General features: G+C 45.4%; 7 protein-coding genes across 11 annotated transcripts; 3 read left to right on the top strand and 4 right to left on the bottom strand.

Moving 5' to 3' along the window:
• The first annotated feature begins 850 nt into the window (after positions 1 to 850).
• Positions 851 to 4,819, top strand: LOC127771164 (zinc finger BED domain-containing protein RICESLEEPER 1-like). Of its 4 annotated transcripts, none has more exons than XM_052297002.1 (4): positions 851 to 1,063; positions 1,149 to 1,568; positions 1,724 to 3,836; positions 4,334 to 4,819. In XM_052297002.1, the coding sequence occupies exons 2-3, from the start codon at positions 1,241 to 1,243 to the stop codon at positions 3,829 to 3,831; spliced, it is 2,436 nt and encodes an 811-aa protein (XP_052152962.1). In that variant the 5' UTR covers positions 851 to 1,063; positions 1,149 to 1,240; the 3' UTR covers positions 3,832 to 3,836; positions 4,334 to 4,819. The 4 variants fall into 4 exon arrangements, with proteins under 4 accessions (XP_052152962.1, XP_052152963.1, XP_052152961.1 ...); XM_052297003.1 differs by having other exon boundaries at positions 4,422 to 4,818; XM_052297001.1 differs by having other exon boundaries at positions 852 to 1,063; positions 1,189 to 1,568; positions 4,395 to 4,813.
• A 727-nt stretch (positions 4,820 to 5,546) lies between these two features.
• LOC127772356 (uncharacterized) lies at positions 5,547 to 6,538 on the bottom strand. Its single transcript, XM_052298388.1, has one exon. It carries the CDS (start codon positions 6,289 to 6,291, stop codon positions 5,623 to 5,625), a length of 669 nt encoding a protein of 222 aa, XP_052154348.1. The 5' UTR covers positions 6,292 to 6,538; the 3' UTR covers positions 5,547 to 5,622.
• Positions 6,539 to 7,939: 1,401 nt separating this feature from the next.
• On the bottom strand, positions 7,940 to 11,041 carry LOC127769792 (peroxidase 1-like). The gene is made up of 4 exons (XM_052295427.1): positions 9,819 to 11,041; positions 9,542 to 9,730; positions 9,151 to 9,319; positions 7,940 to 8,529 (listed from the first exon to the last, which is right to left on the bottom strand). The coding sequence occupies exons 1-4, from the start codon at positions 10,041 to 10,043 to the stop codon at positions 8,117 to 8,119; spliced, it is 996 nt and encodes a 331-aa protein (XP_052151387.1). The 5' UTR covers positions 10,044 to 11,041; the 3' UTR covers positions 7,940 to 8,116.
• A 102-nt stretch (positions 11,042 to 11,143) lies between these two features.
• Positions 11,144 to 15,286, bottom strand: LOC127769791 (pentatricopeptide repeat-containing protein At3g20730). Its single transcript, XM_052295426.1, has 3 exons — positions 13,852 to 15,286; positions 12,416 to 13,692; positions 11,144 to 11,218 (listed from the first exon to the last, which is right to left on the bottom strand). Exons 1-2 carry the CDS (start codon positions 14,474 to 14,476, stop codon positions 12,638 to 12,640), a joined length of 1,680 nt encoding a protein of 559 aa, XP_052151386.1. The 5' UTR covers positions 14,477 to 15,286; the 3' UTR covers positions 11,144 to 11,218; positions 12,416 to 12,637.
• Positions 15,287 to 15,418: 132 nt separating this feature from the next.
• Positions 15,419 to 17,786, bottom strand: LOC127769793 (polyubiquitin). 2 transcript variants are annotated; one of them, XM_052295428.1, is made up of 2 exons: positions 17,690 to 17,786; positions 15,419 to 16,546 (listed from the first exon to the last, which is right to left on the bottom strand). In XM_052295428.1, the coding sequence occupies exon 2, from the start codon at positions 16,544 to 16,546 to the stop codon at positions 15,629 to 15,631; it is 918 nt and encodes a 305-aa protein (XP_052151388.1). In that variant the 5' UTR covers positions 17,690 to 17,786; the 3' UTR covers positions 15,419 to 15,628. The 2 variants fall into 2 exon arrangements, with proteins under 2 accessions (XP_052151388.1, XP_052151389.1); XM_052295429.1 differs by lacking the exon at positions 17,690 to 17,786 and adding an exon at positions 17,503 to 17,616.
• A 427-nt stretch (positions 17,787 to 18,213) lies between these two features.
• On the top strand, positions 18,214 to 20,655 carry LOC127769539 (APO protein 4, mitochondrial). The gene is made up of 3 exons (XM_052295135.1): positions 18,214 to 18,436; positions 18,598 to 18,886; positions 19,239 to 20,655. Exons 2-3 carry the CDS (start codon positions 18,630 to 18,632, stop codon positions 19,963 to 19,965), a joined length of 984 nt encoding a protein of 327 aa, XP_052151095.1. The 5' UTR covers positions 18,214 to 18,436; positions 18,598 to 18,629; the 3' UTR covers positions 19,966 to 20,655.
• Positions 20,656 to 21,904: 1,249 nt separating this feature from the next.
• On the top strand, positions 21,905 to 22,621 carry LOC127771561 (protein translation factor SUI1 homolog 2-like). The gene has a single exon (XM_052297485.1). The coding sequence runs from the start codon at positions 22,036 to 22,038 to the stop codon at positions 22,393 to 22,395; it is 360 nt and encodes a 119-aa protein (XP_052153445.1). The 5' UTR covers positions 21,905 to 22,035; the 3' UTR covers positions 22,396 to 22,621.
• Positions 22,622 to 24,112: the final 1,491 nt, after the last annotated feature.

Below are 24,112 nucleotides of genomic sequence, written 5' to 3'. Positions count from 1 at the left end.
GCAAGATTTTCCTCTGATATCTCACTTAGTACTAATATCAGCAGTGAACCTTTATTTTTGTCATGTTTCAATTTTTTGTATGGATTTATCCCGTGCAAAAATTTTAGTAATGAGAACAAGATATGAGGGGATAAATTTGTAACAAAAATATTTGAAGTACAATAAACCTATTGGATCTAGATATATGTTTGTATATAGGTGTATTTTATCGGCACACTCAATATACACGAAGGCAAATGGATCATTTTCATGCCCCTCCATATTGGCAATGTGACATGTCCTACATATGCTAAATTGGCAATATGTAAAGATTTACTCTTCAATGACATTTTTTGTACTTTCATCCAAAAAGAGTGGCATCTCAATAGCCTAGTTGTAAAAATCGAACTGAACCAAGGGTTTAACCAAATAAACCAAAACCAATGCCTAGTCCGAAGATATAATTGACTTGAGAAAAATCATTTAAACCCGGATAGTTTACTACATAACCGAAAGAAAATTGGGGTGGCGTAGGGATTGAACCCCCCACGGTCAAGGCCCATTGGTTCTTTCACAACCTTACATAACCCTTAAATATTTTCATACCAAAAATGTATAAAAAAATGAACGCATCGTATTTTAGACCTAACCCTCAAATTTTCTAATCAAAATAGTTGGGCTCGTTGCTACCTCTATTTGCATACATGCGTGCGCACCTGACTATTTAGGTTAGTTGCTATAATGGTTTTAGAAAACGAAACAAATATATATTTTATGTTGATTATTAAACCAAAATTCTCTCAATAAAATATATAATTTTATTATTTTATTATTGAACCGATGGTTGAACCGGTGAATCGGTGGATTCATTCACCGGTTCGAACACCGGTCGGGTTTAGAGAGGCAATCCGCCGCCGCCGCCTGCGCCGATCCCCATCGCCCCGCGAGCGAGCAGAGGCGGCGCCGCCGCTCGTCCTGCTGCTTCCGCCGCATCCACATCCTTCGCCGCCGCCGCCGCCGCCGCCTGCGCCGATCCCCCCATCCATCCCGCGAGGGAGCATCCTGCTGCTTCCGCCGCATCCTGGTTAGCACATCCTCTTTCCCATCTCTCCCTCTCTCTCTCTCTTTTTTTTTTATCGAATTTGCGTTAACCCTAGCTTCTGTTGCAGAAATTTGGCTTAACCTTGATGTTTGTTTGTTCCCAAAAAGTTTGGGGGTGTTGAACTGAACCCCCCATGCCCCATGTTAGATCCGCCCATGAATGGATCATGATTCACTCCAAAACACTATGGAGCATCCTGTTCCTGGAGAGGAGCATGAGGAGGATAACAGCATGAAAGTGGATGTGGCATTTGATGGAGTGCACAGCCCGTTCCGGTACAGGCACAAGAAAAGGTCCAAGGTTTGGGAGGAGTACAAGCCCATCTTTCTGAATGGGAAGGTTCAGTTTGCGGAGTGTCTCTACTGCCATAATCGCCTCAGCTGCAAAGATTCCAACGGCACAAGCCATCTATGGCGGCATCAGAAAATCTGCCCTGGCAAGGAGGAAGCGGCGCAGAGGCGACAGAAGGATTCCTACTTCCCATGCGGTATACCATTCTTGCCTATTCTGGGTTCATTCATTACTCAATAGTGTAGATAAGTTAACATTGGTGTGGTTTAGGATCTTGAGATGTAGATATTCCTTTATAAAGGCGATTTACCTCAGGAATATAAATAACGTTTCCATATTTTATATGCACAGTTTTGGTGAATGAGAACGATCCAGTTTCACCCCACGATCCGGTCAATGATGTTATTACAGAGACGCTTAGTGATATAAACTCGGTAACACCCAGCGGTAACAGATTCACGTCAAAGGTGTGGAAGGAGTTTACACCTGTCTATATTGAGGGGAAACTCCAGGCTGCAGATTGCATTCACTGCCAGAAGCGCCTCAGTGCGAATAAGTTCGGGGGGAGAAGCCATCTGAGTCGACATCTTATAACCTGTGCAGGACGACGTGGACGTGGAGGGGGCCAAATTCATCAGAAGGGTTTATTTTATCCTTCTAGCGTGCCTAGTTTGAAGTCCAGGGTGCAAGATGAGCTCTCACCTGCCTTGACAAATGGGAAGGTTCAGATCGCAGAATACTCTAGCAAGCTTCTGAGGGCAAGTAGCTCTGGTGACTCGACCCCTAAGCCCATTCGAGTGGTACCAGCAGAGCATTCCGTGCCGACTCCAGATTATACAAGCCTGATGAAACAGAGGACCTCATTTGTGACCACTCCAGCTGGTCAGGAAACATCTGGTCCAGACCTAGTCGGGATGATAGCTTTGCATGGTTATCCTTTGTCAATTGTGGAGCACGAAGAAATGATGAGATTTGTAAAGAAACTCAACCCTGTGGTCAATTTAGTCTCTCGCAATGCTATGGAAGAACATTGCTTGACACTATTTCAGAAGGAAAAGGAAAATATAAAGGGTAAAATTGCACATTTTTCCCGACGTGTCTCTCTGTCAGCAAGCATCTGGACTCCTGATGGACCTGAGACAACAGTAAATTACCTCTGTTTGACAGCACATTATATTGATGAAGACTGGAAAGTTCATAGGATAATAATAAAATTTGGAATGTTTTGGTCCGCGCCTGCTGATTTGGAAAGGATGATACATTGTATGGAAGCCTGTGTCCCAGAGTCTGAGAGCGGATCATATAATGTCATATTGGATGCCATTAGAGATTGGAATCTTGATCAGAAGCTTTTAAGCTTGACTTCTGTTGGTGAAGTTAGGGGTGACACCAATACTTCATTGCTAAAGGAAATGCTTATAGAGAAGAAGTGCCTTCCTATTGGAGGGACGCTATTCAATGTTGCCTGTGTGGACTATGTCCTTAACAGTATTGTTTTCAAAGTGCAAGCAGATATACTTCGTCTTGTTGGTGACATAGTAATGGATTTTTTAGTGTCATTGACCCAGCAGCAGCTTCTGGAAGTTATTTCACAGACGGGTCTAAAGTGTCCACAAGAAGATGCTAAGTGGTGGCACAAACTTTATTTTAGACTTGAAGTGCTTTTGCATTTCAAGAAGTCATTTCCTTCTGAAGAAAGGGTGTCCCCAGAAGATACAAAAACTGCTGAGTCTGTTTGCAAGATTTTGAGGACAATTTATCGTGTCATTGAAGTTATTTCCAGCCCTAGCTCTCCGACAGCAAATATATATTTTAACGAGATATGGAAAGTCAGGACAGTTTTGCAAGAAGAAGCATTAAATGATCACAGAGAAATAGCTACAGTGGCTATGGTGATGCAGGAAGCATTCAATGAGTATTGGCAAAATTCATATTTGTGGTTGGCCATACCTGTTGTGCTAGACCCTAGATTCAAATTCAGTTTCATTGAGTTTCGTCTGAAACGAGCTTTTGGAACAGATTCGGCAAGCTACCTATCTGTAATACGTGAAACAGTCCGGGAACTCTTCAATGAATACTGCCATTCTTTGAATCAGGCAAGTGATGTTGTTTCAAACAGTGAAGCTTTGTGTGCAGATGATAATGATTCGTTGGAAGATTGGGATCAGCATCTCCATGAACAAGCAAGTCGTCAGCTATCTTCGGAGCTTGATGATTACCTTGAAGATGGTTTAGTTCCTAGAAAGGATGATTTTGATATTTTAAACTGGTGGATGACTCATAGTACTAAGTACCCAACACTTGCAACTATTGCACGGGACATCTTAGCCATGCCAGCATCTGCTGTTCAATCTGAAGCAGCATTCAGTAGCAGTGGACCAGTAATTCCAAAGCACCAGAGTACATTAAACATCAGAACAATCGAGGCACTTGTTTGTACTCGAGATTGGATGAGATAAAACTGGTAAGATTCTATAAATTGCTACTCAGCTCCATCCTATCTTTGTGATTTTGGTAGTGTGAACACACTGTGATTTAGTCCATGTTTTCTTATTACCAGAATCTTGTTTCCTTGTTTTCCTGTATTGGAAGTTTGGAACCATACTATATGATCAGATGAATGTCAGAAACCAAAGCCTACAATGTTAGTAACTTTATATGGAAGTACATATTAGAATCTTACATGTTCATGTGCAATCTTAGCAGCTACATCACTTTAGGATGTTTTAGATCATGCTTGTAATTTGTAATTGAAACATTTTGATCCCATTGGCAATCATGAATATCTTGTTCTGTGATTGCATACTTTGGATCACTTAATAAGTTTGTGCGTTATAGTTTGTGTCCATATAATCATGATGATATCTCATTAGGAACTTGATTCCTCACATCTTTTTGCTATATGCTCTTACATGACAAAAGAAGGTCGCTGTTGAAATTTCACTTATTAAATCAATGCAGTTCTGGTATATCCTCATCCAATCTATTCATGTGCAATTGCTTGAAAAATGGTATGCTGCAGTGAACTGTTGAGATGGGTTGCATGCAGCTTTCGCCGGTGGAAGATTTCAGGCAGTGTATGATGGTGCTTCTGACCAAGGATAACCGCTCTGATGATCGAGCCCCAACATGGTGTATCAAGCATTTGGGAGCTGTTAAACTTCATTTCAGTCGAGATGTGTATGCATATAAATGTTACTCCCATCACCCCCATGCATTTGCCTGGTGTAGTGCAGATGTATGCCGTTGTTTAGCCAAAGTTCAGGTCAGCCCAGAGCCTTAGGTCAATTAGGAACTAGGAGTTGTACGACGAGAATGTTGCAAATATCCTCTGTTATGAGCAATTAATCTGTGTTATGTGCAGCCTTGTTTACCTGCTTATCTGAATTGTTTGAGGGTACGTAGGCAATGCGTGTTGCTGTCTGGTCCTAATGGACCGAATTTAGGATGTGGCCCACTATTCAGCACTATCCCGTAAAGGTAAATGTTGTTTAAAGGCCCAACAGCTGAACAGCATAACCCTCATAGTTTATTAGAGAATAAAAATTAATTTATAGGTAAAATTTGTATATATGTGTTCTTATAACAACTTAAAAACTAATACTGAAAAAAAATTATGTTGAAAATATTTAAAAATCAACTTCAAAATTAAATTTGAAAATTCAAACTTGACTTTTCATTTAGCTTGCGATGGGCTCTAGCCTCTGGCTAGCATAGCATGCCATGTCTGGGAGGGGGCTGGCCCATTGGTCAGACACAACTGAGCCTTCTTTTTACATGGGCCGGAATTGTAGGCCCATGTACACAGCCCACAAGGCTATTTTCTGGGCCTCTATCCTCCTCCACGCCGGGGAGCCTTCCGTCGATGAGGCTCCCCGACGCGCTCCTCCGCCGCATCGCCGTCAGGAATGGATAGTTCCAAAAACCACCTTGTCATAGCGCATCGATTTACCACATGTTCCATTAATGTAAATAATTCTGCATGCTAATGCTAAAATTTAATTTCTACGTATCATTTGAAGTGCAGCCATAATTTTCCACAGTCAACTTTAATCGTTCTTCTTATTTAATTTTTTTTAAAAAAATTAAAAACATAAGTTATGAATAAAGTATTATTTATATTTTATTATCTCATAAAAAATAATAATTATTATTTTTTAAATAAGACGAAATATTAAAATTGAGCATGAAAACTCACAATTACATTTAAAGTGGGACAGAGGAGTAGCTAAGTAGCTAGCTAAATTAAGCTAGAAGAAGTCGATGCCGCATCGCTTCTGCTGGAACTCCGGCAGCAGCTGGCCGTCGGGCCCGACCACGACGTCGCAGGTGGCGTGCACCGGGTGCCAGTGCGACCCCCAGAACGCCACGCGCACCCGTATCCTCGACCGGACCTTCACCGTGAACGCCACGCCGCCGCCGCCGCCGCCCGCCGTGGCGGCGGCAGCGTCCCTCGCCATCATGTCCGTGGCGGCGCCGGCCGGCACGGCGACGCCCTCGAACCCGACCGCCGACGTGCCCCTCGGCGGCTCGTACAGCGGCCCGCCGGTGAGGTCCTTCCCGTCGACGACCACCTCGCCGTCGCCGCGGTACTGCACCGACATGTACACCCGGCCGAAGAAGAAGGCGAGGTCGTGGTTCGGGTTGTGGATCGTCAGCTGGCCGGAGAGCGCCACCGGGCCGCCGCCGGACTGGACGCCGGCGGCGGTGAACGCGGCGACGTGGAACCGCGGCCGGTGGGGGCGGACGACGAGGTAGACGACGAAGAGGAGCACGCCGGCGACGAGGAGGAGGGAGAGGAACCACGAGCAGAGAAGCTTGGTGCAGCGCGTCAGGTGCGGCCGCTCCCTCGGCAGCGGGCGCCGGATGCGGCCGCCGGCGATGAAGCCCGCGGTGGCCGTCGGCGGCTGCGACGACATGGCGGCGTATTATATATACGTATGCAGCGGCCGGCGAGCTTCGACGACGATGGGATGGAGCTCGTCGGTGCAGCAAAGCATTGGCGGCAAAGCATCGCCGGAGAAGATGGAATTCGGGAGAGGTTAAGGAGGTGTGTACGCGTGTACATACGTAGAGGTTGCATGGCAAGTTGGTTTTTGGGTTTCTTTTGGCGCGCGTACATGGGCGATTCTTTGAGGAGATAGCAAGGAACAAAAGGGGTAGCAGTGGCCGGTTTTCTTCGTGTTTTGGTTCTCTAATTTCCTACTTATTTTATTTGAAATTTTCATATTAGTAAAATATTTGTTTTGATTACATGGAAGCTATTGGCACGGCTAATCAGGGTTTGCAATTTTGAAACAGGGGCTTTTGCCGGTGGGGCTGAAAGAACCGAAATCACCGAAATTTCGGTATTTTTAGGCCGAAATTTTTTTTTTTGAAAATTTGATGTACTTTGGATGAATTTGAATAAACATTTACCAAATTCACAAAAAAAAGAGAAAAAACTGAAAATTTCAGGAGATATATGTGCTTGCTGGTGGGGGCGAAATTACCGAAATTTCCAAAAATTCATCCCGAAATTGCAATCATTGCAGCTAATAGTGTTTTCAAAGATCAACTAGTTTACAAACATCGATGGTAATTCGTAGTGCAGATGGCCGCCCAACCTGCCCGAGAGCTGCCTCCATCATTTGGGATCTAAGTGCGCTCGCCTAACATACGTGGAGAGAAATAGAGCCCGACAGTAAAATATATCACTCAATTTCTATTAAATACTGGAGGTGTGCAATAAGGAGTGTTAAGATTTCGGGCAACTAAATTTTTCAAAAATTTAAAGCGGGTTTCTCACCCTTGGATGATATATATTTCAATGGTTCTCATCAATCCTCTATTATTTATTTAAAAATGACTCTTCTTTCATAGATAAAAGTTTAAACAACATTTTTTCTAACATAAACATGAAATAAATTTGCAATTAATATTACAAAATTACCGGAAAAAATGTTCAAACTTGGATAAGCATAAATCAAAACCATTTACAAAAAAAAAAATGTAGTTCAAATGAACTTAAATTACACGTAGTACTATAATTTTAGGCTTAGCAATGTACAATTTTGGGTGAAAATTTTCAGACAGTTCAAATCTAGCAAATACATGTTTCTATTTCAAGGCCAGTAAATTAATACTACTATACAGGTAGATGTAAAAGTTCTGTTGTTACTGCAGATGTTGATAGTATGGCGCAAGGCTGGAAAGTGATGAAGAAGTGAGACTTAAGTTTGAGAAGTTGACCGAGTAGATATGCCGCCGTATGTACACACCATGTGGAGCTAGCTTAATGACTTGGTATGCTTCTTCCCCCCTGGCTAGGGTCACTCCATGAATATCCACTTCACAAAGTAAACTTTTCTGACCAAATGGCCAGCGAGCATATTTCGGCCTCAAGTTTCTTCTGCAGCCGACATGACTTCTTGCTTGTCGATACTGCTATAATGCAGAATCATAATTAGCCCAATTCGTTTTTTGATTTCTCCATTTCAATCAGTAACACTTAACACCCAAAATCATACAGTTGCTGGATAGCGGTACATTACATCACAGTACTTATCAAACATGTAACACCGAAGGCATTGCGCAACATTTTATTTCCTTGAATGAAGCAAATAGTTTACTTTGATTGTACATCATAATACAAACAAAGGCATAACAAAACATATTTCACAATAATTCTACATATACCAAGGAATATCAAACAGCTAACACTTCAGACAAATGCAGTTCAGCGGTTGTATATATATTTGCAGCCTAATTCACAAAGGCACAGTGCTTCCTGATCTCCCCCTGGGCGCCGGTGAGCACCTGCATGTTCCCCATCTTCACCATGGACACCGCGAAGTCGGCGAAGAACTCCGCCGGGTAGCCGGCGACGCCGGCCTGGCGGAGGATGTAGCCCCTGGTGAAAGGGTCGAGCATGAGCGTCTCGTCGGAGGTGAAGAGCGCCCTGCCCCTGGCGATGTGCCTGTAGTAGCTGGTGTCGAACGTCCTGAAGCTCCCCGGGTCCATCTCCACCAGCGTCGTCTTGTCGCCGGGCTGGCACTTGCTCTTCAGCCTCGGCACGTAGTACTTGTCCAGCGTCGGGTCGGCCATCATCGTGCCGCTGAAGTTGTACAGCCGGCTGGCGAAGGATGAACAATGGGAGGTTCCAAGAGTGTGCCCACCTGTGAACAATGTGTCACTTCTCAAATTGCATATGCACATTTGTGATGAGTTCTTGGTAATTAAACAAGTTTGGATTGCAATTTTGCCATGGTTTTGAATCTCTGGCTATAGCTGTTTGAGAAGAGTCTTAGCCGCTATAGCTCCATTAAGTTCGTTATAGCTGTTTGAGAAGGTCAATCGCTAAATATCTTAACCCGCTATTTAAAACCATGAATTTTGCAAGTGCACAAATGAGTATGGTGCTGAACAGGAAACGATGTTTTGACCACTCGAATAAAGAGCTATGCTGTGTTTGAGGATAAAGTGGTCTTGGTCTCCTGGCTTGGTTCTGTACTGTGCCATGTGATTAGAACTAAGAACCACATAGTTTTGTACTTCCCATTTTGTTGACTTGGTATGCGCATATGATACCTTCCTTTATTAACAAGTTGTATAGTAATTAAATAAGTGATCACCTTTATTGGAGAATGCTACTGGGATATATCGGGATCAGCAGAGTGTTTAAAAGGAGCACAGGCAACAGAACCGAGAGTTGCAACTTTCAGTAAGTACAGTATAAATCATCTAGGGAGCTAGTCTATGAAGATTAAACATTGAAGTTAGTGAAGAATAGTATATACCTAGCAGAACCACCTGATCCTTTGCGTCAAGGCCCTTTGGGATGAAGAATTGATACAAGTTCCGCGTGGCATCGAAGAAGGGGGGAGGGAGGTTGTTCACAGCATCATCCTTCACTGATCTTGTCCCATCCCTCCGTCCAGTTGGAACTTCCCAGTGAGGCCCTTTGGTCTGTTGCACAAGGGAAGAATAGGGACTTTTCTCAACTATAGTTCTAGTTACTGTAAGCAGCAAGAAATCCAATAGCCACGTAGAATATGGTGAAAATCAAACTGTGTGGTTTTCCACTATTGTCGGCCTAAAACAGCCAATTCTCACCACTTAGCCAAACTATACTAACTTTTCTAACTAAAGAATGAACTAAGATTAATGAACATGGAAGCTAGTTCTTACCAAGAAGACAACATCTCTGGCTACCAGAGCAAGGATATCAGCACAGGACACAACTCCAGGGCAGGCTTGCTCCAGCTTAGCTTTGACACGGTCTATTGTGCCAAAACCTCGCAGACTGAGGTTTGGTATTGATTCCTTCTCAGATGGTGATCCTGGTGTGCTATCCAGAAGTATAGAGCCATCGCAACCCTGCAAAACACATAGAGGCACATAGCTTATTAGGATAAACTCAATTCAAAATCAAAACAGCTCAGAGCATGGTAAGCAGTATGCATACATTCACAAAACAATCATGGAAATGCATGCGAAGTAGAGGGCCTGCGAGACTTGGAACTCGGGATATGATCTTGGTCATCTCATCACGAACAATGACCTCTGCTTTTGGACATGTGTATTGGTAAAAGCCAATGTTTAGCCCTGGTGGATTGGATAATACTAAGGAGAACTGTAGGACAAGAGAAAGGACAAATCCGAAGAGGAGTCTGTAAGGCATGTTGTGCATGACTACTGTGGAACCACTGCCTATGATGAAAGAGTTGCCTTCTATGATTGTTGAGGCAAATTATATAACTTGCAGCCTGCTTTATAGCTCAGTTGCTTAGGTTGTACTATAGTAAACAAGTGACATAAACCATTTCCCACAGCTTTATTTTATTTTTCCTAATGCAACAAGCAGATGGTCTAAGACTAGGAGATCGAGATTTTACAAGTCCTATGAGTTGTGTGCATGTACTTCAATTGAAGAATACGCAAGTCTTGGATCAGGCATCTAGATAGTATTACCAGGTAATATTGCATAATTAGTTGGTGGTGGTCATCCTTCGTGGCTTGTGCACTTGTGAGTAATACAGGCTCTTGTATTGATGAATAGGTCACGACATGTTGCTAAAAGGTAATACTCTCTAGCTGTTCTAATTTTTTATTTTAAATATTATATGTGTTGAATTTATTCTGGTAAAGAAGTTCAGAAGGATTCAAAGATATGAGATAATATATCAATTTATCCGTTGTCGTTTGTTCCAGAGGAAATTGTGTATGTTCATGCAAAGTGGAAAAGAAAGAAAAACAATCCATTTCCTGTTTTGTTAGTATTTAAGGGAACCAGGGAATATAATATGGTTGCCTCGCTATGACATTATCACTGCTAGTTTCTCTTGGGATTGCATCTGAACACTAAAGGAACTGCCCATAATAATTTCTTAACTGGCACCAGTCAGTTAAAGTAAATAATATCAAAGCAACAACCCATTGTTTGATGAAATCAATCTTCTTCCTTTGAAATTAAGTTGAGAAAAAAAAAGGTTGCATGACAGTTGTGCTCGTGTCAATGAAGCAAATCAAGGGAGAAAAGTTAGAAGAGAATCAACATGATCACTGCTAGCTAATTATTGAATGCCAAACGGGTGCAGAAGCATCTCAGGCAATGTGCAGATACTTCATTTTGAAGCAAAATTTAGGTTTGATCAAGCATATAAACACTCTAAGAAAGATGAGAACATGATGTGCAAGTTATGGAAAAAGATTCTCTATGTTTGAATAAAAAATGCAAGAGTTTGTGTAAGTAAACCTTCAGTGAATCCCTATCATACTGAGAAAATCGGTCCATTGGTCAGATATTAGTTGCAGCCTTTAAGTTAATAAATAACTGCTGGGCTCAAGATAACCTTCCGCTGAGCTCTCCAGAGAATAATAATAAAAAAAAGGTGAAAACAAGTCAGGAGTAGTGAACAGAACCAATGGTGGACACCATAGTGCGTGGGGGTACAGATGCACCCCTAAAACTTGAAAAAACACCAAATATATAGGATTACATGTACGTATACAATGTGCACTTAGATAAGAATCCCAAAGTGTTAAAAATTTTGTATGTAATACATGTCAAACTTTATTTTTCTTTATTTTTTTAGATTCCATTGGTCTTTATAGGGCATATTTTAATTTGAAAACAAAAATTCAAGATTAAACATTGGCCATTGATTTCTCAGAATTATATTCTTAATAGCTATAAAGCCAATATTTTGTGAACGCACTTTGAAATATGAATCTATGGGCACAAATTTCACACTAAATATATATTAATTATATTAATTTGATTAATTGCTGGTCAAAATATACATAATTTGACATTTTGAAATTTAAAGATGCCCTATAAAAAATCAATGCAGGTTTTTTTTTTCTGTCTGTTGTAATGGAATCATGGAATTTTCTCTATCAATATTCCATACTATCTACTAGTGCATCATTACATCTTCACCCCTATTGTCAAAATCCTGCACCACAGGAGATAACAATGGTTTAAGTGTTCACTACCACATGGCTTGGGCAATGTATTCAATTACTCTTGGAGTAACTGAAAAGTGATGTCTTTTGGTTGTTCAAGAATTCAAGTCTAAGACATTCACAGCAGGTAAAGAAATTTTTAGTTGACCTAGCTCAAAATGTGTGCTTCACTCAAACAGCAAGGGAGTGCAGGACAGTTTTGACCATGAAGTTGTTCAACAATGGTGGACATTGACAAGTTCGACCTTATCCATAGGAATTAAACAGTACTCCAATTTTTACCTCATGACTTGTTCATGCACATAAGAAAAAAAATGCCAACCCCTTTAGTCATGTTCAGCAGCAACTCACAGTCTAGTTAATACTTAATAAGTGTTTTCTACGATATTCTTATAGGACATCAAAATTGCTTTTAAAAGAGAAGGGTTAATATCCCATAATTATTCTGTCTAATCAACGTTATGTGACTTGCAAAAACACATCTACAGTCCTAAACAATTATGGGACTAATTAAGATTTAAAGCACAGTAACAGTTCAGAAAATTATTTATCAAGGAAAGTAACCCACAGAAGTCAGATGAACAAAAAACTTACACTGAACGAACATGATGGCAGGTGAATTTGTGATACGTCAATAGGTCATGAGCTATTCACTGTTTAACTGAACAGGCAGAAATTGGTTAACTCTGGAGTCTGAACTCTGTAGTGTGTTGTGGCTTGTCAAAGTGGCCCAGAATTTGAGGTTCATCTGATGCATCTATCAGTGGCTAAAAACTGTGATACAAATTTCTTGCAGTGGAAAAGTTTCTGTCATACTCAGATGACACTGAAACCAACTTCCTTTCCATCTGTTGTTTCATCTATTACTTCTCTCGTCCTCTGTGCATCCTCCCATAGACTACATTCTGCATACATGTTTGCAAGAACAGCATAGTTTACAGAACTCCCAGGATCTATACTAAAAAGGTTCTTGGCTGCAGTTTCTCCAAGAAGCATGTTTCCATGCAATTTACAGGCTCCAAGCATTGCACCCAGCATTGATGAGTTGGGTTTTAAGTTTGTCTTCTGGACAAGTTTCCATGCATCTTCTAACTGGCCTCCACGAGCAAGAAGGTCAATAGCAGAGCTGTAATGCTCAGCTCTTGGATCAATACCATACCTGCTCATCATGGAAGTAAAGTACTCCATCCCTTTGTTTGTCAAACCACAATGACCACATGCAGATAGAAGAGAAAGGAATGTCACATCGTTTGGCCTAACACCATCTTCCACCATCCTATTAAAAAGAGTCACAGCATCTTCTCCAGAACCGTTTCTTCCACAGGCAGTAATAAGTGACGTCCAAGAAATCACATTCCGATAGGGCATTTCATCAAAAGCACGCTTGGCATCTGAAAATTCTCCTGCCTTTGCATACATATCAACCAGAGCATTGTCCAATGCAATATCACCCATAGGCTGCTTCTTGCACATATATGCATGAATTTGTGTCCCAAATCTTGCAGAAGCAACGCTTGCACAAAGGCAAAGCACCGAGCTTAATAGAACACCATCAATCCATAAACCCTTCCGATGAATTTTACAGAAGAGCTCCATTGCATCTTCACTGTAGTTTCTATCCATGGTGTACCCACTGATCAGTGCGGTTGATGACACGAGATCTGGTTCAGAGATGGAATCATATATCACTCTTGCACTGCTCATACTCCGACATTTTGCGTAAGAGTTGATAAGTGATCCGATGACAACCTTTTCATCCCAGTAACCCAATTTGATGATGCAACTGTGAATTAGCTCAACATTGACAGCAACACCGACTATTCCACATGCTTTTAGAGCACTTCCAAGCGTGTAATGGTCAGGAATCATCGCTGTCAATTATTTTGATGTAAAAAAAAGAAAGCACTTTCAATTTTAGTGCCAATACCATCAGCAAAAACTACCTTGCGATTTCATGCTAGGACATAATAGGCAGCATGATTACAGGAAAAATGCTCAAGATTGTTAAAGCAAAAGGAGGGACGGCATACCTTCTTTCAGCATTGAAGAGAATAATCCAAGCGCATCACCGTCATGCCCGCGTTCCACAAACCCCCTGATCAGGGCATTCCAGGACACCACATCCTTCTTCCCCATCTCCGCGAACAGCTGCCGTGCATCCTCCACGGACCCGCACCTCAGGTGCATGTCCATGAGCGCGCTCTGCACGAACATGTCGCCCGCAAACCTCCCCTTGGCAGCGCACGCGTGCACCTGCTCCCCGCTCCTGGCGCACCCGGCCCCCGTGCACGCGCTGGCCGCGCTCCCGTACGTGAACTGGTTCGGCCGCGCGCCCGACGCGCGCATGAGCGCGAACAGCTCCAGCGCCTCCCGCGGGCGCCCGTTCCTGGCGTAGCCGGAGACCATGGCCGTCCAGGACACGACGCTCCTGTGCGGCATTCCGTCGAACACCTTGCGGGCGGCGACGACGTCGCCGAACCGCGCGTAGAAGATGACGAGCTTGGTGCTCAGGTGCAGGTCCGGAGGAGAGGCGGACGCGGCGGCGACCCTGCCGTGGACGGACTTGCCTTGCCGGAATGCGCCGGAGCTGATGCAGCACTGGAGCAGGGAGGAGTAGAATGGGGCGGTGGGTTTCGCCCCCATTAGGAGCGCCATTCGCGCGCGCTTCTCCCTCCTCGGAGCAGTTTTGATCTCCCGAGACTCAGCAATTCATGAATTCATGAATTTATGGCAGGGTTTGGCAATCCAATAATATGAGCACGAAACACACCAGGAGCAAAAATCTGAATATATTTAGATTCAATTCTACTAACCGGCAGTAGAAATGAGCAGCTGCAAATATATTTTTCATGCAAAAGGGCTAGAAAACTGAACTATACAAAGTTGGCTTCAATCCATAAATCCAATAAAGGCCTTCTGAAGAATCAAATTCAATCATACCACCATCAGTTATCCATCTAGCACATGAAAATCAAAGTGTGAAAAAAAAAGGTGATTGGATAAATTAAACGTACCGTTATGATTCAATAGCATAGAAGAAAGATTAAATGGAGATGAAGAAAAAATTATGTGCTTTTGCAGATTGGAAAGCAGACAAAAGGGAATGACCAAATTTTTTAGGCTGAAGAGAAGAAGCAGAAAGAGATAGGACAGAGGGGACGACACCAAAAACAGTTGAACTGCAGCCGCGCAGGGACGCTGGTCGCTGGAGCCGGCGAAGGAGCTCCTTGGCGGCGGCCATGGCGCCGACGGACGTGGGTGGCAGCGGCGGCTGGAGTAGGACGCGATGGTTGGGATTGGGGAATGGCCGAATGGGCCCTCAACCATTTTTGGGCCCAAACCAATTTTTTTTAGGCACCAAACCGCACCAGCCCAATTGTGAAATCAACCAACACCATTTGAATTCCAAGCATCAGAAGCCGTAAAGACTGAAATGCGCATGAAATCAACACATACCAGGATAGATAACCAAACCAACATCAACACCCCAATTCCAAGCATCAGAAACCGTCAAGCGCAAACAGATTGATCAACAGGCACGCGCAACAGTGGCCGGTTACGACCATGTGAGCAAGGCACAAACAGAATCTCATCTCGGATCAAACATCTCAGAAACATTAACAGAAGTAGAATGATAATATCATCGATTGGTACCGATGCACAGTGAAGCAAATTGTACTAGTATGGATAATAGTATCAACACAACTTAGGGACTCTAAACCAGAACACAACACAACCATGACACGATGATATGACAGACGAGCGGCATAGGTATAATGAAGTCCAATGCTGCACCACAGCACACGCTCAGAGACCACCACGGAGGCGCAGGACAAGGTGCAGGGTGGACTCCTTCTGGATGTTATAGTCGGCAAGGGTGCGGCCATCCTCGAGCTGCTTGCCGGCGAAGATGAGGCGCTGCTGGTCTGGAGGGATGCCCTCCTTATCCTGGATCTTGGCCTTCACGTTGTCGATGGTGTCAGAGGACTCAACCTCCAGAGTGATGGTCTTGCCAGTGAGGGTCTTCACGAAGATCTGCATACCTCCACGAAGGCGCAGGACAAGGTGCAGGGTGGACTCCTTCTGGATGTTGTAATCTGCAAGGGTGCGACCATCCTCAAGCTGCTTGCCAGCGAAGATGAGGCGCTGCTGGTCTGGTGGAATACCCTCCTTGTCCTGGATCTTGGCCTTCACATTGTCGATCGTGTCAGAGGACTCAACCTCCAAGGTGATCGTCTTGCCAGTAAGGGTCTTCACAAAGATCTGCATACCGCCCCGGAGGCGCAGGACAAGGTGCAGGGTGGATTCCTTTTGGATGTTGTAGTCTGCAAGGGTGCGGCCATCCTCGAGCTGCTTCCCAGCAAAGATGAGACGCTGCTGGTCTGGTGGGATTCCCTCCTTGTCCTGGATCTTGGCCTTCACATTATCGATCGTGTCGGAGGACTCGACCTCCAGGGTAATGGTCTTGCCGGTGAGGGTCTTCACGAATATTTGCATGCCTCCACGAAGGCGGAGGACAAGGTGCAAGGTGGACTCCTTCTGGATGTTATAATCCGCGAGAGTACGCCCATCCTCAAGCTGCTTGCCAGCGAAGATAAGGCGTTGCTGGTCTGGAGGGATGCCCTCCTTGTCCTGAATCTTAGCCTTCACATTGTCAATCGTATCGGAGGACTCAACCTCCAAGGTGATGGTCTTGCCAGTGAGGGTCTTAACGAATATCTGCATCTGGAAGAGGCAAGAAAGGATTGGAATTAACATAGGTAAAAAAAAAGCAGCTGGAGAATAAGTTGGCATCAGATCCTACGATATCGGTACTGTCAGCTCATAATAGATGAACATATCAATCACATCATACTACACTACAATTGGACAGCATCATTAATCATAAGAGCTCTGCTCACAGCTCACACCACATCAACAAGCAACAACCAAAAATATCTTCAGATAATAACAAAACTGACATAAGTAACTACAGGACACGACAGATCTATGTAAGAACACAGAATAAAGCCACCTAGTTCTAGCATCTGACAGATTTGATTTGCACGAGTAAAGCAAATAAAACGGGTAAAAAACACAGTACAACATCAGCACTACAGTTCAACTAGGCAAAGAGCCAGATACAATACAGATTAAATTGACCTTAGAACCCAAGCTCTACAGTTCAAGTAGGTGTACACGATACAGATGTAATTCTCTAACCCAGCTCCACACAATTCCAATCCAAATCCAGGGGAAAAAAACTAAGAACACAATTCCAATCCAAATCCAGGGGAAAAAAACTAAGAACACAATTCCAATCCAAATCCAGAGGAAAAAAACTATGTGTTGCCTAACTCAACCTGAAGATTTTAACCTAACGAGCTATTCATCTATTGGAACAATATCAGAACAATCCCATCCGAACTAAGCACAAATAAGTAAAACTAAATCTGATCACAAAACTCAAACTATGTGGCAGGATCAAAACATAACTGTGAACTACTCTTACTATCCATCATTAGGGTAATATATCGAAACAATCCCCATCTGACACATCATTAGGGTAATATATCGAAACAATCCCCATCTGACAGAACAATCTCAAAACCAATCCATCTATTAGATCGATATAAATAACACAGATCCCTACCTCGATTCTCACGAAACCCAAAATCAATTTGAGAGATTAAGAGGATTACCCTAAAATCGCACGAAACCGTAACTCGATTAAGAGGTGGATCACCCTAAAATCGCACGAAACCCTGAGAGATTGAGACTAACTCGCACGGGATCCTCCTACGCTTTCCACCACGAGCATCAAAATCGCGAGATTAGACGGGCACCACGAGAGATTCGAGGATTAGGACGAGGTGATTGATTAGTTACCTTGACGAGGCGATTAGAGAACGCAAAGCTTCGCTTCCCCTCCCCTTCGGTCGATTCGACTCGCTATGCGATTAATGGAGAGAAAACCTCTCTATATAAAGCGTGGGCAAGGCGGTGCGAGGCAGCATCCGGTGCGGTCACCGCCACGCGTACGGCCCAATGGCAGCACCACACGTGTCCATGTAGTTGGAGGCGCGACACGTGTCCGGTCCCGGTACGACCATCCAGACGGTGCCCGGAACCAACTCCGCGTCAGGTCATGCCGCCTCTCTTTGACGAAGTCGGCATGCCTGATCACGACCGTACGTTTCCGATCCAACGATCAGAAAACATCGTACTTGATCTGCTATAAGCTGCGTGTGGGCCTTAATAATCCTCTGGGGAAATATTTGTGGGCTGAAATGAACGGGATATTGGGCCTAGACAAACCAGGGCCCATGAATTTTACGGCCCAATAGATTGTTGAGACCTAATTGGCTAAGCCCAACTCGCGCACTCTGACCAACCGATCGGAAGTTCGCGTCCACGCCGCCCTGCTCCTCCGTCGCCGCCGGCTCGGCGGCTGCCCCCCGCGCCGCCGCACCAGCTGCGCGCGCGCGCGCCCCCACCACCGCGGCCTCTCCCTCCCACGCGCAGAGGGCACGGGCAGAGGCCGCCGCGGCGCCGTACTCGCCGGCGCTTCGTCGGCCTCGGCCTCGGGTCGAGGCCGGTGGCGGGGCCTCGTCAGATCGCCCCCCTTCCTGTGCAGTAAGTATTTCCCACGGACCCAATATGGATTCGTTGTTCTAATCGATAGCTGCTATCAGAGATGGGTTCTTCTGCGTGATTTACCTGTTCTTCACATCCTCTGTCGATATGGGGTTGGGTGGGGTTCGTTTCTTGCGCTAATGCAAGATTTGAACTTGCAGGCGTGCTCTGCTGTGTGTGCGTGTGTGTGGCAATGGCGTTGATGCGGCGGAGAGTCGGGGGCTACATTTGCTCGGAGCTGTGTGGCTCGGTTATGAATCAGAGGCTGTACTCTTCGAGGGTGGACTGGAAGCAGCTTCGGCCTATGATCCTCAAGAGGATAAAGAACCGGGCAAAGGAGTATCCAATCAAGCGCATGATTCCAGTAGCGGAGGAGGTAGTCAAGGCTAGAGAGATTGTCACCAAAGGTGTCTCGACGCTGCTTCAAGTTGTTCCCATACATTCATGCAAGTAAGGGCGAGAAATGTGGAATTTTTATGTATTTGTCTGTTTGTCTTAACACTTGGGGAAGATAGTATGGCTAAACAAGTGTTTTATTTGTAGTAGATCAACTTCAATTTAGGCATGCACTAAAAATGTTCCAGAACATCCAGAAATGGGGCAACATTACAAGATTACCAGTCTTCTATAGATTACCGTTGTTATTGTGTACCTTGATTGCATATAGCCATGATTGCTTTTCTTGCCATGCCAAGTTAAGAGCAGCTCTCTCTGATGTGCATGTTTGATATCATTTTCTTGATTCCTGTCCTAAAATATTATTGAATCTTTCTAACACCTTGTGTTTCTATTCTCACTGAAGGTTTTGTCCCGAAGTTCATATTGGAGCTGTAGGGCATGAGATGCAATCCTGTCATGGTTTCAAGCGTATGATCAAGAACCAGCCGCATAAATGGGGTCCAGGATGCTTGAATGACATCCTTATCCCTGTTGAATCCTTCCACCTGGAAAACACGTTCCAGGATGAGATAAAACATGACCAGAGGTTTGATTTCCCTCGTGTCCCAGCGGTACTCGAGCTCTGCCATCAGGCAGGTGCAGATATACCTGATGAAGTTTGGCATAGGAGTGGCACGTCATCTGCAATAGTCAGAGAAAATGATGAAAAACCTGCTGCTTTTTTGCCAGAAGAGCTTAGATTCATAGGTCAGAGGACAATAGAAGCATGGGAAAGGCTTAGATTAGGTGTGACAAAACTCCTATTGGTTTACCCATCCAAAGTGTGTGAGCGTTGCTCTGAAGTGCATGTTGGGCTGTCAGGGCACAAGGCCAGAATGTGTGGGGTATTCAAGTTCGAGGGCTGGCGTGGTAAACACAAGTGGAAGAAGGCCGATGTGGATGACCTAGTTCCTCCAAAGATTGTTTGGCACCAGCGACCTCATGATCCACCGGTTCTGGTCGACGCTGGGAGAGACTATTACGGTCATGCACCTGCGGTCATTGAGCTTTGTATGCAAGTGGGCGCAAGAGCACCCCCAAAATACCATTGCATGATGAAGGCGCAAGGCCTAGCACCGCCAATTAAATGAGGCCAGGGGATCTAAGGAGTTGATTGCCAAATTAGATCAGCACCATGATGTTATACAGGAATTGTACAGATCAGACATCAAAAGACCAATGCAGTGAAACTCCAAGGTTGCAAATGTTGTGATTTTGCCCAAGACATTAGTTCTTTGAAGACTGCATGTTATCAGAATTCAGGAGGTCAGAACTAACACAATTATTTATACCCATTGATCTGAGTGAGAGCCCTCAGATGATAACAAGGGAAAATTGTTTCTGTGGACAACTTCGTGCATGGTAATTTATCGACTATCAGCATTGTTAAGTATTCAGAGCGATTACTTTGCTGCCCTTTCATTTGTTCATCCTCCATCATTTGCCAAGAATACGGGTGGAAGGGCTTTATGAGCCTGCTGTTTGGTCTTCTTCTCCTCTGCTTGACTACTGTAACATCATTGGTTTCTGCTGTTTTGTGTAAACTTTCTCACATTACCTAGACATCCTTATAGGCAGTTCTGTTATAAGTTAGCCATGTAGAGACGCCTTGTTGCAAGCTGCAACATATGGTGTGGAACATCACAGAGGAATGTAATATCACTTGCTGTATTGTAAGCCCTAGTCAAAATCCCTCCTTGAAGCTGTAATCTGTGTACAGATTTTTACCTGGGGCTCCTTTTGCTGTGCCAATAATTACAGCCACGTTGGCTGATTTTTTTTTTCTGGAGATAAATGAATGGATGGTGAAGTTTTTGTTCTTTGTATTTGAAGTTGAACATTACCTCGAGTACTTGACCCCATATGTTGCTGATGTTTTTTCAGTTCAAGTAATCTTGTCTCTCTATGAATGCATCATTCTGGAAATTAAAGATTACTTGGTTGGTATTTGATGCGTCTAACCTGTTATTAAATTTTCTCTGCAAAACGTGTCACTCAATTTATACTTCTTCCGTTTCAAGTTATAAGGGAACTGTTCACTTTGATGCCAAAAAAAACTTTACCAAAATTTGGATGCCAAAATTTTGGCAGGATTTTTTATATAGTTACCAAAATTTAGCAGCAAACTAAATGTAGCCACTTTTTTGGTAACTTTACCAAAATTTGGTAAGGTTGAAAATAGCATCAAATTGAATAAGCCCAAGATGTTTTTGATTTTGGTCAAAGTCAAAGTGTTTTAAGTTTAACCAAATTTATAGAAAAAAATAATAATATTTATAACAACAGCATAGTAATTGAATAAATTTTCATAATATATTTTTCTTGGATTAAAAATATTATTATATTTTTCTATAAAATTAGTCTAATTTAAAATAGTTTGACTTTTACTAAAGTTAAAATATCTCGTAACCTGAAACGTATGGAGTACCATGTGAACACTTTTTACCGTATGTGGCCGTAACCTGAAAGGAAACATTAGCAGAATTTGCAACCGACATGATTTCCTTGGCTACCAATCTTCCTTCTGCGCGTGCAATTTTGGTACTTCCGTCAGTTCCGTGTCGCCGACGTACCCGGATAGAAACCGTGAGAGCCAAGTTTGGCAGCGGCGTACGAGGAGGATTCTACTCGCGATCTGGGTAGTGGGGACCGTAGATGCGCCGTCGGACGGCCGAGATCACGCCACGTCTAACAACTTATCCGACGTGGACTCCACGTACGACTTGGACTCCTCGGCTTGAACCTTTCGCGTCCCCTCATAAATACACGCGAGGAGGCGCCCCCTGATTCGTGCAATGCAAAAAACGAACGCGAAGAACACGAATCCTCCGGCGATCTCGAGCGCAACGATCCCCAGAGCCAAGAAACCCGCCGCTGCCGCCGTGTCGCCGTCGTCGAAGTTGGCGAGCAGCAACAAGGTCACCAAGGTGTCGCCGCCGCCGCCGCAGTTGTCCGCGCTGTGGGCCGCCGCCTCGTCGTCCGACGAGGAGGAGGAGGCCGTCGCCGTCGCCGTCGTCCCAGCGCCGCCGCCGCCGCAGCCGGCGAGCAAGAAGGGCAAGTACGTCAAGGGCCGCGCGGCGTCCAAGAACAAGTACCTTGTCCCCCGCCGCGGCGAGGAGGATCAGGCGGCGGAGGGCGGCGGGAACAGCAGCAGCAAGTTGATGTCCGGGGCGCCGGAGGAGTTCGGCCTGCCGGCGGGGACGTTCGACGCGTTCGCGGACGCGCAGGGGGAGGACGCCGCCGCCGGCCGCGGCGCCGGTGGCGACTACGTGCACGTCCGCGTGCAGCAGCGCAATGGGCGGAAGACGCTGACCACCGTGCAGGGGATCGGCGGCGAGTACAACTACGCCAAGGTGCTCCGCGACCTCAAGCGGGAGCTCTGCTGCAACGGCAACGTGGTGGAGGACAAGGAGCTCGGCAAGATCATCCAGCTGCAGGGCGACCACCGCAACAGCGTCTCCGACTTCCTCGCCAAGGCCGGCATGGTCCGCAAGGACAACATCAAGGTCCACGGATTCTAAGTCCAGAGAGATCGTATATCACTTGGGTTTTAGTATAGGTTCTTAATTATCAGTTTTGATTAGTATAGGTTCTGGTTCAGTTTAGCAGTGTGTCGTGTCTGCCGTAATGGCTTGCAGTCGTCAGGTTGATCATGTTAAGCCTCATACTTCTTTTCCGTATTGGTGTCAATGGATGATTTTAAGTATATCTTGTTTGCTTACTGTTCTCTGAATACGTACTTTTCCTTGTGATGCTCTGCACTTTGCAACTTGTGACACAGATGATTTTTACTGGTGACAAAAAAAAATTAAATACTGAAAATATCGCTCTGAACAAATTTGTTGGTGATACAAACAAGTCAATAATTTCAGAGATCAGCGTAGTCGAAGTCGTCGTCAAAATCTTCGTCGTACTCTATCTCACTTGCGTGGCTATGATAATGTGGTATTGAGCTCCACGGGCTGTCGTCGAGCACGCTCCGGAATCGGCTCCGTAGGAACGTGACGGCCTCCCATGCCGCCATCTGCTTCGCCTCCTGCACCGACGCCCCGACCTGCGTGAAACGCAAGCAATCGCGGTTGAGAACGTTGACACTCACGGTTACGGCATGGTAGTCGGCGGCGCCATCATCATCGGCCTCCGTGGTCGTCGTCGACGTCGTACGACGGCGGCGGCGGCTAGCGCTGTTGTAGTAGGTTGGCTCTTTGGTTGCTCCCATGCCGTTGATGACCTCCCATAGCAGCAGCGTGGCTCCGAACTCCGTCACCGGCGGTGGCACCATGGCTTCGACGCCCAGGTAGCGCTGCAGCATGACGCACTCCCACGGCGACGACGGCTTATGGGGTTTTTGCTGGTATCTACGGAAGCAGCTGGTCCGCATGTCGTACGATTGCACCGACCGCAATGCCCAGGAGGAGCTGATCACCGGACCATCACCGGCGGCGACGGTGACCACCATGTTCCTCTCGTCGTCGACGTACCAAATCTGATTCTCGGCGATCTTGCCGCCGGCGCCGGACGACGTGACATCGAACGCTTGGCAAGAAGCGTCGCCGATGAAGAGCGCGTGGCCACGCAGCCTGGGGATTCTCGTCAGCCGCGTCTTCTTTCGCCAGGATCCCCACGTCTCGAGCTGGTCGTGCTCCTCGACCACGTACACCTTGAATCTAGATGTGTGGTAGCGCGCCGCGGCGCGGCCGCCACCGGTGTCGGGGACGCGGGCTCTGCCGAAGTCTCTGGAAACTACTAGAACCTTCCCCATCGTGTGGCAGGCAACCAGGTAGAACTCGGTGCGGCCAAACGCCGTCACCTGCTTGTCGACATGCGTCCACCGCCACTGGTCGCTGGGCAAGTGCGAGTAGTGCTCGATGTCCGCGTCGTCGAAGGCGAAGATCTCCTCCGCTTCGGTGACGGCGTACAGCTTCCCTTCCAAGAACACGATGTCTTGGACGTAGAACACCCTGCTAATGTCCGACCAAGCATTATCATCATCATCGGGATGATGTTTCTTCTTCTTCCTCCCCGGGAGGTGGCGGACGAAGATCTTGCCTAGCCGCGCCACGAACCTCGGGTCGGCGCGGGCGATCGCAGCCACCGTGATGCCGCCGCCGCCGTCGCCGTCGGCGGCGGCGGGGGATGCGGACATGACGACCTTGGTGATGGTCTCTGGGTTGGTCCACATCGGCAGCTTCACGGTCGCCATGGTGAAAGGGTTGAGGAGGAAGGGCTGGTAGGGAG

This window comes from Oryza glaberrima, chromosome 4, assembly GCF_000147395.1.
Source record: "Oryza glaberrima chromosome 4, OglaRS2, whole genome shotgun sequence".
Lineage (NCBI taxonomy): Eukaryota > Viridiplantae > Streptophyta > Magnoliopsida > Poales > Poaceae > Oryza > Oryza glaberrima.
The sequence above is the reverse complement of the archived record's forward strand: the minus strand, read 5'-3'. Positions and strand labels throughout refer to the sequence as shown.